The 13,675-nt window shown below is 41.8% G+C and overlaps 1 protein-coding gene across 1 annotated transcript in view; it reads left to right on the forward strand.

Annotated features, from left to right (window-relative positions):
- Positions 1-2,205: 2,205 nt before the first annotated feature.
- The window catches only part of syt7a (synaptotagmin VIIa), a 67,575-nt gene continuing 56,105 nt past the window's right edge, over positions 2,206-13,675 (forward strand). The window contains exon 1 of the mRNA XM_068314169.1: positions 2,206-2,559. Coding sequence (XP_068170270.1) covers positions 2,526-2,559 — 34 coding nt within the window. The 5' untranslated portion in view covers positions 2,206-2,525. The remainder of the gene's footprint in view (positions 2,560-13,675) is intronic.

Consider the following 13,675-nt stretch of genomic DNA (forward strand, 5'->3'; position numbering starts at 1 on the left):
TCCCGTGCTTTCCAGGGAGAGGAGGTGGGGAAGGTAGTCAAAGTTGAGCTTGAAGGCAGAGGATAATGAAGGTAAAGGGGGAAATCAAGACTTGGAGACAGGAAAAGACCATCGATAAAAGGAGCAGAGAGAAGGAGGAGAGAAGGGATGGTGTTGATGTGTATATAGGTCACTAAATCAATGGGAATCAGGTTTTTGAAGGGGAGAGAAGGCTTTATTTATAGATACCAGTGGAGACAGATGCAACAGTGACAGGCACACCAATGCTACGACTGCAGGAGGGGAAAATCTGGGAGTGGACCGATCCAGTTAGTCAGCAGAGAATTCAAACAAATGGCAAGAAGAAGGTCAATAATTCACAGATAGCACGGAGCACAATGCAAAAGAAAGTATACGCAAATGGAAAACTACGGTCCCGCAGGAAGATAACAGTCATGACCTTCCCTGCTCCGTTAACACGAGCAGACAAGCTATTAGCAATGGAACCCTATGCATCCACTTTACACTACACTCATATCTCATTGCTCTATTTTATCAGAGACCCACACGGATGAATGAAATATAAGATTTGTTTTCAGGCTGTTATGGGCAAGCTGTTTGTGTATTTGCTGCAACAAGAGGCCCTGAGAGGCTGTGAAGCACAATAACCACATTACAGACTGCATGTACCATAAAGACCTGGAGTCAGAGGTTATTGTTTAATGGGAAAATGCTGTAAGTATTTCTATTTTAATACATACGTTCATCACAAAACCATTTCTATCCAATTATCAAGTGGTGATGTTAACTTTGTGCTGTAGTTTGAAGCCGTTGTGAATTATCCTACTTATTGTATAACATCCTGCGTCCCAGCTGACGCCCTTTATGCAAGAACTTCCATCACAAATTGGAAATTTGCAGTGTGAAAAGAGTAAAAAATAATTGAAAGTGTTTTACACTGCTTCCTGCCTGGATTTTTCTAGGACCGATTCAAGGTCACGGACAAAATTGTTGCTTCCCTTGTGTGCAACATGAGACAGCCTGAATACTGAGTAGTAAAATAATATACATCTCATTTAAGCATCTAATTTAGACAGCATTTGCATAACAGCCATATTACATTGCATCAAAAAACTGCTGCAGAGATACTCAGTGAGAGCTCACAGATAATATGGTCAATAAACTCACACTGGGCATCTTGAGACCATCTGAACGCTATTTGTGTTGGGATGAGGATACTGCGAAGAGGTTAAAGTGTCAGCGCCACATGAACACCACAATGTCATTATTATACCCCCACCGTGGATGAGGCTTAAAGGCAAATGATTCTATTCATTAGCTGCTTGTAAGAACAGAATCAAACACAAACAGGTTAAGAAGGTCAATGCAACAGATTTTATTCCACATTTGAAGATAAATGCTACTTAAATAAGTACTGCATGAACAAACATTTGAAAATCAGACATTAGAACACTCAGACAACCTTTGAGAGGAGAGTCCCACCACTGGCTTTAAAGTACAGAATCCTCATCTCAAGTCACACCAAACCATCCAGAAACATTTGGGGTGCTGTTTTGTGGAGCGAGGAAACTAAACTGAGACTTGACAGGCCTGCGGATCAGCGGTACCTCTGGAGGAGGAAGAATGAAACATCTGCTGAAAAGAACACCCTATCTACAGTGGAGCGCAGCGGCATGTCATTGTACTTTGCTTCCTTGTCACTGCAAACCTGCAGTGTGTGTAGAGGGTAAGGTGGATTCCATCCAGGACCAGGAAATCCTCAAATAAAATATGAAGCTTTGGTGAGTGGATATCACAGTAGCTTGACTTGAATCCATAGAAAATCTTTGGTGGGATTTGAGGAAGGTGATTGCATCAGGTAAAACCAGGAACACTGCAGAACTGGAAAACTTTGTATGTATGAAACTGGTTAAAATCCTAAGGAATGCTGGCTGAAGCTGGAGTTGGATATGAATCAGGTTTGATAAATGATGCACATTTTGCCAATAAACCATATTCAATAGAATAAGGTTGAATAATTTTGCCTCTAACTGTATATCAACCTAACCTGACACACAATAAACCATTAAAATACGGAACCCTGCCCACAGTATGTTGCATTTAACGACAAATCCGTGATCTTTGGCTGAAGAAGGCACATGCAAATCGGTATTTTGAGATGACAGAAGAACCCACAGATGGAGGAACCTGACGTGGCGGGAGAAGATGTCTCAGCACAGCTGCAAAAAAGTCACTTCTTTTCCCTGTGCGTCCTCTGAGGCGCGCAGAACCGGTGGCTATTAGAGAGAGAGAGGAGAGGAGAGGAGAGGAGGAGAGGGAGGCAGGGAGAGGCAGAGGAGAAGGAGAGGGAGGGGGGATCGACAGTCTCAAACTGCTTAGCCTACCTATCCACTAGGAGGAGAGGAGAGGCTGTGGAGGAGCAACAAAACAACAAACAGCCACTACTACAACCCACAGCAGAGGAGTTCACGACGCACGCCCGGAGGAGTAACCCACACAATACCGTCGCATTTCAACTTACAGCCATGTATCTGAACAGGGAAGAGGACAACAGCAAAGGTAAGCCTCCTGACAAGAATCCACTCTCTTTGCCAAGATGATCCAGACACTTGCAAAGAGGTGTTTGATTGCTGACCCGCTGCCTCCCTCTGAGGAGGTGACTTGATTGTCGCGGGGAGGTGAGGATGTGCAGTCACACACCCCTAGTTAATGTGTTCTTACTCAGCCTTGGACCGGTGATGTTAGTGAAAAGTGTGGGCTGTCATTATGTAATATCAGTGCAGTTAATTGCATCCTAAGGAGGAAGCTGATCATTATCCCTCCTGCTTTTATTTCATTGCACTGTGGGCGATTTATTGTGAGGACAAAGATACTTTATTGTGAGAATAATTCCCCCGTTATGCATCGGCACTGTGTTGCTTTTTTTTGGGGAGGGGGGGGGATTTATCACACCTACTTCAGGGAAACATCACACAAGGTCAAAGCCTCTGTGTGAGCCACGATGAAACTCGCGTGGACAGATTTTTTTTTTGTGGTGCAAAACAGCGCGACACGCTGCAAAAAAAACCCCAACAAAACTAACGGAACAGGCGGCTGGTTATTTCTAATGGGGAGGGATAACTGTGCAGCAGCGGGAAGAGAGGAGGGGAGGAAAGGAGAGGGGTAAAGAGGGTACAAAGGAGGCATATTTGAGTAATCTCTCCCACGTGTTTTTGAGGCGTGATTTCTCCTCTCATCGGCCGCACAGATCCACGCTCCACTCGGGTCTCCTGGTGTCACCGTGGAGCATACATGACTGCAGGTAACGCTAATTACCGCCTAAAATGTTCAGGTTCCACGATAATAACACCTGCTGCTACCGGGGAGGGGCGGGGAGGACGCAGGAGGGGGTGTAAAATAGCGAGAGGCGGAGTGGGAGGAGCCGCTAGTGATGCGAGCGCACCACACACACGGACATCACCATACTGTACGTGGACGTGGGGCGCATCCATAGTGTGTGTGTGTGTGTGTGTGTGTGTGTGTGTGTGTGTGTGTGCGTGTGTGTGTGTGTGTGTGTCAGGTGTTCCTTTACACTCGACTTTTATTTTGGTGGAAGAACATAAACAGTTTAATTCAGGTTTAATCAATGACAAGTGTTGTTATTATAGTCCTCAGGTATCCGATCATTAATAATGATCTAGTCAAATCAGTAAAACCAAAAAGAACATTTTTTTCATTTTACTTTCACAAAAGATTTATCTCATCATCTTTTTTTTTTTTTTTTTTTGGAAATCAGATCAAGGTCGTTTTTTACATGACGGTTTTTGTTGAAAACACAGAAGTTGTACCTCGTGAAAAAGAAATAAAGACAAAATAAACAAAACAAAGTCTACTCAGCTAGGTGAGTGCTTCAACTTTTCAAAAATAAACCCCACAGACCAACAACACTCGAAATAACACATCTGTTTCTGCTCTGGGCAATAGAGGATCAATACATGTATTTGTGCTTTTGTTTATGTCATGTTGAGAAGCCAAAGATCATTACACTGTTTGTCTTTTCTCATGTAATACTGTAGATGAAATCTGTCTGTCTATCTGCCTGCCTGCCTACCTGTCTGTCTGTCTGTACTTCACCGATCATGAAACCCGTTTCTCTGACCAGCGTTGCTGGAAGCCCAGAGAACTCATTTCTCAACTTTGATACAATCTGGTTGTGCAACAATCTTATGAATACCTGTATAATAAACAGGCTAACACCCCTGTGCACAGGGGGGAGCAGCTACCATCAAACATGGCAGGGGGCAGTGTTGCTACAATTCAAGCAAGGCTCGACAGACTTCTATAGAAACAATCAGGAAGAGAAGCAAAAGAATAAGTGAACAAACTCTGGGCACACAAACATGGACATCGTCACCTCAGCATTTGCTGTGTTGTATTTTCTTGGCACATTATCACAACCTTCTTCTGTGGAGGAGGTTGTCGACAAATCTGTTGTCCATTAAACGTTCGATGTTTCACAGCGTTTGATTCAGTCGTATCTGTTTTCTGGTGTAAATGGAGTGTAAATGAACTGTTTTATTTTGCTGCTGGATGTGAGACTTGACGTTACTAACATGTAGGCACTACCTCTTTGAAACTCCAACTGGTGATCTCAAGTGGAGCTGTGGTTTCACCGTTTTCACAAGAGTAATGTGATGACCAAAAAAAACAAAGAAAAACAGATTACACTGTGGAACTTTGCTATAAAAGTGTGCATTTTTAGGCTGTTAAAACACACCAGCTGTGAGTGAACATTTACACTTTTATGCATGTAAGAATACAGCTTGTTGAGAGTGTCTGGTCTGATGATGTCAGTTTAAGGACTACATTCACATATAACATATGTTCTGATTTACATACTTTAGGCGGGACTATCTCCACCACTGGAAAAAAAAACCCCCATCTCAAACATTTGCCAAACATTTTTCATCATTCTTGTTGTAAGAAAATGAACACTAATCTGTAGGTGACAGAGGACATTGGCTTGTGATGAGAGGAGCCTCAGAATGCACCTTCAGAGATAAAACAACAACTTTGCAAACATTAAAGTCTTCTTTTTACAGATAACATTAACACTGCTCAAACCACCGAGTCTTTTAAATGTGTTTTTACCATCTTTAGTAAGAAAGCTCAGCCACTTTAATTTAAAACCCAATGAAGTGATTGATAGGGTTCCTATTAACGGAACACAGAGGTGTAAAATCCTATAGATCAGGACGATCAATTAGGTGGACAACTTTGGATTGCTTCTAGACGTTTGATGTAATGGGAAAAAGACGGATTGCCAGTTTTCAGCTTTTTTCTTCTTGTCATTTGGAATAGGACACATCCAGCGCTGTACCTTCTGCCGCTAGGCTGCTAACATTAGCTGTTGCCATCATAAAGTTAAAGACAGATACCTAGAAGAAATCTACCTATGGAATTTTAACATAAGGACCAGGAAAATAAATGAGTGTCAAACCCAGTATGAGCGATATTCACCAACTTCTCTTATTGCCTCACAACAACAAGCATGCGAGTGTTCACTAATAAGCACAGGACACTTTGTCACTGCTTGATGCTCAGATTTAGCTGTGAAAAGGTGCTATCACGCTTTTTGGAATTCAGAAATGAAACAAAGTTGTTCTTGGTAGAACAGAAAAACAGAAATAAAGACCAGATGTGTCCTCTGCATGATTTGGAAGCAGGTGTCCAGATTCTAAAAAGGAAGTTGGACATTTCTGCTAGACCACATCTCCCAGGATGAAACAAAGCTGAAATGAGGTAGCTCTTTCTTCTCATGTTAAGTTTACACTAATCCTGATGGAAGCTTCTACCATTTTTGGGACAACTTCAGCTTCAGAGATCAAGTCTTTTGCTTCAGTTAGAATCTGCTTTTGTTCAGAAATGTCACCACATTTTCACAGGAGGCCAAACGGACCAGATAAACAGCTAAACAGTGGGCCGATAATTCTTGATCATCATGCACATGTGGGAATGTGAGCAATCTTTTATTTCTCAAAGTATGGTTTAGTTTTACATTTAGCGTGTCATCTTTTTTATGGCTAGGAAACATCTAAAATATTGACATTGCCAATCCAATTCATCATCATCATCATCATCATCATCATCATCATCATCATCATCATCATCGTCATCATCATCATCATCGGGGCTTATTTAGGCCATACTTTATGGATGAAATCATTTTGGGTTTTCCCTCTGATGTCCAGCAGCTGTTCTGCCCCAGCGTTCCCTGATGTATGGACTTACACATGGACAGGAAATTTAACTTGCTGCTGAAGTAACTGAACTGCTGTTGATTGCAGCTACCATTAATTATTTAGTTTTATTGGTCATACAGCTTGTAGCCTTGGCTGACGCTCCCTGCTCCTTCACCATTGATGTAAACACAAACTGGTGCCCTGAGCTTGGAGATTTTTGCCCAGCAACCTGAGTGCTGTCGCTTTCAGACATATTTTTGGGTGTGGAGTTAGTCTGTTCTAAGCATTTACGTGTAACAATATTTTTCTGTATCTGTTATGTTATGGTAAAAGAGTTGCATAATGTTGATTCAGCATTGAGCTTTGCTAGGCTAGTCTTGTTGATGGCCACAGAGGGATGGAAAGGGGCATGTTTGGACCATAACAGACTTTACTGTATAGAGGAAACCCATTATGTTAACTACATTATTAGCAGACATTGCAGTGTGAGTTGGATGTCAGCATTGATGGTAACTGGTTTGGTCCAGGCTAATAAGAAAAGGAGATTTCAAGGACGAATCTACATGTTGAAGTCATGTATCCTTTGGGGTTCCTGATCTAAAGAACCTCATAACTTGATTGACATGCCTCTACTTGATTCATGTGAACTGGTATTCCTTTATGGTGGGTGTTTCCCTCGCTGCACTGCTGTGGCCTTTAAATTCTCGCCATGTCTCAAGATGCAGTGGCAGGTAGAGGGAGAAAGGTCCAGCGGGAACATATTGATTATGGCCTCAGAGGATTAAGGAGGGGATGAGAATGAACAGGTTGATCATATGTGAACCTGACAATCACACAAACTGAATGCTACTGTCACATAGACCTCTGAAAGGGGACTAGACACAAGCTCCAATCGATACAAGACCTGAGAAAAAAGCACCCCAGAAAGGAGGGAATGTCTGGAATAAGAGGCATTTTATCCTTGTCTCTTCAGTTTGAACGGTTCATTATTTACTGTATATCCACTAGAAAACACTCAACAACTATTTTTCGCTGCTTACTTTTGAGGTGCTGCAGCAGTGTTTGACTGTAGTTCATTAGTAGACAATTTGGTGTTTTTTCAGAATAACCAGCCTGCAGACAGATAGCTTTTCTTAATTATGAAGAATATAATCTTTCTAAATACTTTAATGCTTTAATGGAGAAGTTTAATTGACAGATGAATTTGAACAAAATCCTGTTTGGGTGTGGCGTCATTTCCCTTACTCTCACTTTAAATAACAGAGTGAATGAAGGCCTCAGGACAGACAGGGCAAACCATAGAAACTGTGACTAATCAAACACACGTGGTGACACTAATACTTGTTTCTTCATTGATTTATCTGTCAATTAATTTCTCAATTCGATGTTAAAAATCTCTCAAATGTGAGAGAATATTTTTAAAAGCCATTTAAATTCTTGGGGTTGAGGTGATATCTTTACCAAATCCAAAGAAGACCCAAAGACATTAACTCAGCTAATTTAAAATGCTATTTTCTTCCATCAGTCCTGGTTGTATGGAACATACCACTCTGCCTCTACCTGGTTTAGTAATGCTATTTTTCAGTTAGTGAGATTGAATGAGAAACACTATCACCATACCAATCCCATCAGAATCAGATTAAACCAGTTCATGATGTTGCCGTAGCAGGACGTCCTGAGAGACTTTTGAAGACTATAGCGTAGAAGAGTTCCATGTGAACAGCAGCTTGTAAACTAAAAGTAAATGAAATCATGTTTGTCTCAGAAGGCTTATTTCCTGTTGCCAGAAGGTGGCGCTATCATGGTAACTGTACATTGACATACGGATGCTTTCAGAATGAGAGTTTCTAGTTTTTAACTCGGTATGAAGTTTCAAGCGCCTGTAGAGGAAGATATCCTAACCTTTTTACTACTGCCCTGTAGAAATTGATGATGTCCTTCTTCTTCACGGCTATTTTACTAATGTGGAATGGGGAAATTATTTTTGGGGACTGCTGTTTTGTAATATCCATGCCTCTTAGAGCAAGGCGAAATTAAAAAAAAAAAAAAAGCGACGGATGTAAAGGTGTCACCGCGGGGCTGAGCAGCTGCGTTCAACAAGTACTATTCTGTGATTGAAATGAAAAGGAAGACACATTCCACATGCTCTCTAGTTTCTCTCCTTATATTGTTTAAAGCGTGAAGTCGCTCCACGCTGTTGCGTTTAATTCGTCAGCCACCTGGATTGATATCAGATTTAGTGTGGATGTCACATTTTACAGCAAAGCACAAATTAGACACAAAAGCTTCAGACTGTGAACATCAGATTGGTGCACACAAGAATGGTAGAGACCTTTAGATATGTAAAGTAAGACACTGTCTCCAGAATAGTGTAATTACAGAAAGTATTTATCCAGGCCGTTTGACATTGAATGGATCACTTTATCACTTGAGCTTGAGTTTATTTAGCTTTGAATAGACAGTGAAGTGCTTAATTTATTATACAGATGAATGTTTTGTGCTAAGCCATTGGGAAAATCTGAAGGATCACAAGAGTCACAGGAACAAGCTACAATGCTGCTCTGAAACGCTGCAGGCAATTAGATGTTTTTTGTGGGAACACCTGCAATGAAACATGGATTTGGACCTGATATTTCACTGTTCCAGTGAGAGCATTCATCATCCTCAGCTGATTAGACTCAAGTCTAATCACGCTTTGAATCATCAAGCAACATGCACAGCAAAGAAATACCATTGCATTAGAAAAAAGAATGGAAAATGACTTTTTATTGATTAACCAGCAGCCTGATTGAAATATCCCACTGACATAATGTAAAGTTAGTCTCATCTGATCCGAGGCAATGCTGGAGGATTTGTGAATTATCACAATTACTATTGATTTTATAACACTTTTCTGACTTGATATTAAATCGATGGAGGTTTTGTGTTTTATAAAATACATGATTGGAAAAAATGCAGGATGCATGTACTGGACTTGTTGCTACAATTTAGTACAGCTGGCGTTAGGGTAGGCTCTCTCGTCTGACTAGATCACAGAAGAGAAGGGGAGTTTTTAACTTCTCATTTCTCGTCCTTTTCTCTCCGATGTCTCGTGAAGAGCAGAAAAAAGGAAAGTCCCAGTTAACATCACCGAGCCTATGGAGGAACGATAGAAAGGAAAAGGTAGAGGCGCAGACAATGGAGTAGAGGCGAGCGTGAAAAGATGGAGAGAGTAAGAGAGACAGAGGGAAAGGGAAAAGCAAAGAACCAGCCCTGGAGTGCTAGCGAGTCAAGGTCACGCAGAGGAGAGGAGGCCTTGCATGTGCATGTCTATGTGTGTGTGTGTGTGTGTGTTCAGAAAGGAGGAAACAGTGGGGATGGGAGGCCTACATAGTACAGAATGAACGCTTGGTGACAGCGGATTGGTTTAGTCTGGGAAGGCGGATTTTATGGGGGAGGGATGAAGAAAGGAAGCAGAGGAGCGAAAGAAGAAAGGACGCCAGCGATGAAAAGAGCTTGTGATGTGACTTCATAACATTATTAGCACTTGTACTACTTCTATTCTCTTCAATTCAAACATGTTGGTTTTACGCCCAGCGGCAGCGGCGGTGCTTTTCTAATGTTTATGGTTTTGTCTGTGTGTGTGTGTGTGTGCGCAGTGAACGTTTAAACCTTTGCTGTTGCATAACAACTCCGTCCCATCTTGATTCCAAACCCCCCCCATCAATCATTGACCTCTGCTGTCCTTTTACAGCTCCCACATTTGGTGGGTGCCTTTGTGTGCCCTTCTAAGGTTGAACATACGTCCCCTCACCCTTATGTGTGTTGAGTACAACATCAGGAGGACTTACGGTGTCTCTGACGAGTGCCTGAGAAGGAGAGTCTGCTGTGCATAATGGATAGTCTGCTGCTTGTCATCTCAGTATCAAGTGTTTAAAAACCAGGATTGTGGCTTGCCGAGAACATCTTTATTTAGTTATCCTAGCCAGATGCAAGGAGTCACTAGGAAATGTGATCAGTGCCTTCTCTTCAAACACATTAGCCCTGTTTGCATCTCACACCCGGGGGAGATCGCCCTTGTGAGCAGTTGCTATAGTGTGATTCGGATCACCAGGGTGCTGATGTGAACGATCTGAGGTCACTCGGGTGCTCTGCGACATTATCTCTCCAGAGCAATGGTGTGTGGTGTTGTTATAACGTATCATGACTTTTTTGTGCAGGAGGTTAAGAGTTCACCCTGTGGGTGCCCCCCCTCCCTCACCACCACCTCCTGAGTTCTACTGTTCTTCTAACAACCTCTGTCTAAATGTATTAAAGTCGCACTTTATTTTTTCACTCTTCAGAAAATGTCCTTTCTCTACTCTGTCATCCAAAGAATGCAATCAGTGCTGATCCTCACATTAAACCTCAAGTGGTCAGTCAATCGCATTTGGTCTAGAACTCCCAGCGAATTCCTGGAAAATTATCATGTTGACACACCATTACCATTCAAAGGAGTAATTAATCTTTCCGCATTGTGATTTTCCTCAAAGGAAGAGTAATAGCTTCTGTAATAATAGGCTGCGATCATTTTGCCAGATATAGACCGTAATTTTTCTGATCTTAAACAGAATCTGTGGAGCTAACCTGCAATATATGCCACCGTACTAATGACCCTTAATGCTTGCACTCATAAACTGGACAGCTGATTGACAGGAAACTGGGGAAAGGGACAGGGATATGGTGAGCAGCAATGGAGCTGCAGACAGGCCAGAGGTATTGCTATCACAGCATACCTTATGAGACATCCTACATCCACTGTGGTGTCCCCCCCAGCAGTGATAGCTAGACAGCACAGAGACCCCTCTGTCCATTATGTCCTAGGTTTATCACAAAATACGCTATTTATGACCTGTATGTCAAAAACCACTCAGGAACAGTTTTAATAGCTCATTATAATGGATATCACGTTTTTCTCCACATTCAACACTACGTTCTATTTTTAGCGGCTCCTATAGATTACTCAACCCCCTGGATCATTCTAGGGCTGCCGTCACAGACGTCTGCTCTGAACCCCGAAGAGAATCTCTGGTGGGCTTTAGTGAAGATGGTCGCTGCAAGTAAATCAAGGAATAGGGGTCGCCACAGCGAATCAGTGGCCTCCATCTAACCCTGTCTTCTGCATCCTCTTCTCTCACACCAACTACCTTCATGTCCTCTTTCACTACATCCATAAACCTCCTCTTTGGTCTTCCTCTAGGCCTCCTGCCTGGCAGTTCAGAACTCAGCATCCTTCTACCAATATATTCACTATCTCTCCTCTGGACATGTCCAGGTATATAATCAGGACTGACTGCCTTTCCACTCTTCAATACCTTCCCCACTTAATCCTGACTAATCTCTGCTACTTCCTGGTCCACAACAGTCACCTCTTCTAGTCTTTGTTCTCTCTCATTTTCCTCGTTCAATCAACTCTTCAAGAAGAAAACTCCAGAATTGGAGGCCTTTGCACTCAAGGAATGGGCCAAGATTCATCAGGAATGCTGCAAGAAGCTGGGTCTAGATAAGCATCCTATTTGCAGCAAGGAACAGCAGCTAAAGGGTCTCTACAATATGAAATGTTGTCATTTAGGGCGTGAGTTATTTTGAAACTACAATGGTCAGTTAAAGTAGAATTTTGTGTCAGCTTTTGGCAAAACCTTGTAAAATCTTTTGTACTACAATCAGCTGATATGAAGTATATTCTGCCAATGAACCTAATATATAGTTGGAATTGGATAACTTTGCTTCCAACTTAACATCTGTCACTCACATTTTGACAACCAAACACAACACCATGAATGTCTCCCCGGAGAAGCTGCATGAAAATATGTCCCTCTATCTCCTTATTCAAACAGTTATACAATATTGCTTCCCCTTTTCTTTGACTGATAATGTATAAAAACACTTACACAGTGTTAGAACTCTTATTCAAACAGTTAGATGAGAAGATGAAAGCATAAATTGTGATTGGTCTGGCTCTGTCAAGAGAACAAAATTAATATATTATGTGTTTTTAATAGCTAAATTTCTTCACGCTAGGCTCAGCTAACCAGTCTGCAGCCATGAGAGTGGTACTGTTACCTTTAAATAATTTCAGCTTGTTTTATCCAGCAATTCAAACTGTATTTTTAAACTTAAAGCAAAAAAAATTCATTTTATACATTTTATTCTTATATTTCTAGAAAACCAAATTAATTAAAAGAATTGAATTTCTTTGCGATTGTTTTCACAGCTGCGTTTAGGAGGGTATGTGGGAGAAAGTGCGACAAGTTCAGATAACAGAGCTTAACACACTCGCAAGCCTTCAAAAACTGAGCAGCACAGGTATTTTCTTACCAGGTGATGTTTATATTGAGATGTTTGCTTGAGTACAGCCTGTTCCACAATTCGTTGAGTGTGCTCGAGCGTTAATGTGTGTTTGTGTGCGAGGCTGTGCTTTCTCTTGGTATTTAGCAAAAAAAGTGTGTGATTCTGCGAGAGCCACCGTGTGTTTGGCGAGGGAGTCAGACTGACAGATTGGGCTGTATGAGCTTGGCCGCCTGGTGTTTCTCCTTCACTCCTACTACCTTCACTCTCTCCTTCCTTCCTCTGTTTTATCTTTGTATTTCTTGCTTCAGTGGTGACCAGCAAGGCTGGTGATATTTTCCTTCAATTGTCTTATCTAGATAACTTTATAGGTTGGCCCTCTTTCTGGATTACATCCACCCGTAGCTGCGACACCTGATGGATCAGCTGTTCAGGTCTGTGCTCCAGCCAAGGAGCTACTGTAGTTTGCAAGACTGCAAGGTTAAAATGCCAGAGATGGCAGCGAGTGCTCCATTAGAGCTCTCCTCACTTTGAGGCGGTGGAGTCTGTGTATTAGGAGATGAACAGATACTGTGGATGAAGAGGAAGGGAGAGAGCTGCTGTTCTGCAGAGCTGAACAGAAGGGGAATGGGTCATAAATAGGAGAAGGGAGTGTGTGACTGTGTGTTCACGCAAACTGCTTTCGCTCTCATGCTTTACTGGAAGTACAGAAACAAGAAAAGACAGATAGATTTTCAGCAACTGTTAACAGAATTTTCATACTGAGCTCTATTCATTATCCTAATCAGTTATTTATTTTGCTGAACTGGAAGTGATAACATGTCAGCAGACATGTTTACACAGCTATTAAGTTTCGTGTTTGTTTTAAGCACCTAGGTATGTGGATGAATCAGGACTTTTGAAGGACTCCATGTGGGGAAGGACGCAGTCTGGTGGCAAATATACTTTTGACTTGTTTCAGACTTGTTTCAGACTTGTAAATTAAATATAGATTTAGAGTCTATTCTAGATACGTGGAATATAGATAACAGAGGAGAAAGCCTGTAGCCCATGGTGTGGGGTAGAACAAAGGTTTCATGATGGATATATCCAGCTGCAAAGTCTGAGTTATGAGTTATTAATGATCATGCTGGTGTTTTAATGATGTG

This window comes from Antennarius striatus, chromosome 4, assembly GCF_040054535.1.
Source record: "Antennarius striatus isolate MH-2024 chromosome 4, ASM4005453v1, whole genome shotgun sequence".
NCBI classification, from domain to species: domain Eukaryota; kingdom Metazoa; phylum Chordata; class Actinopteri; order Lophiiformes; family Antennariidae; genus Antennarius; species Antennarius striatus.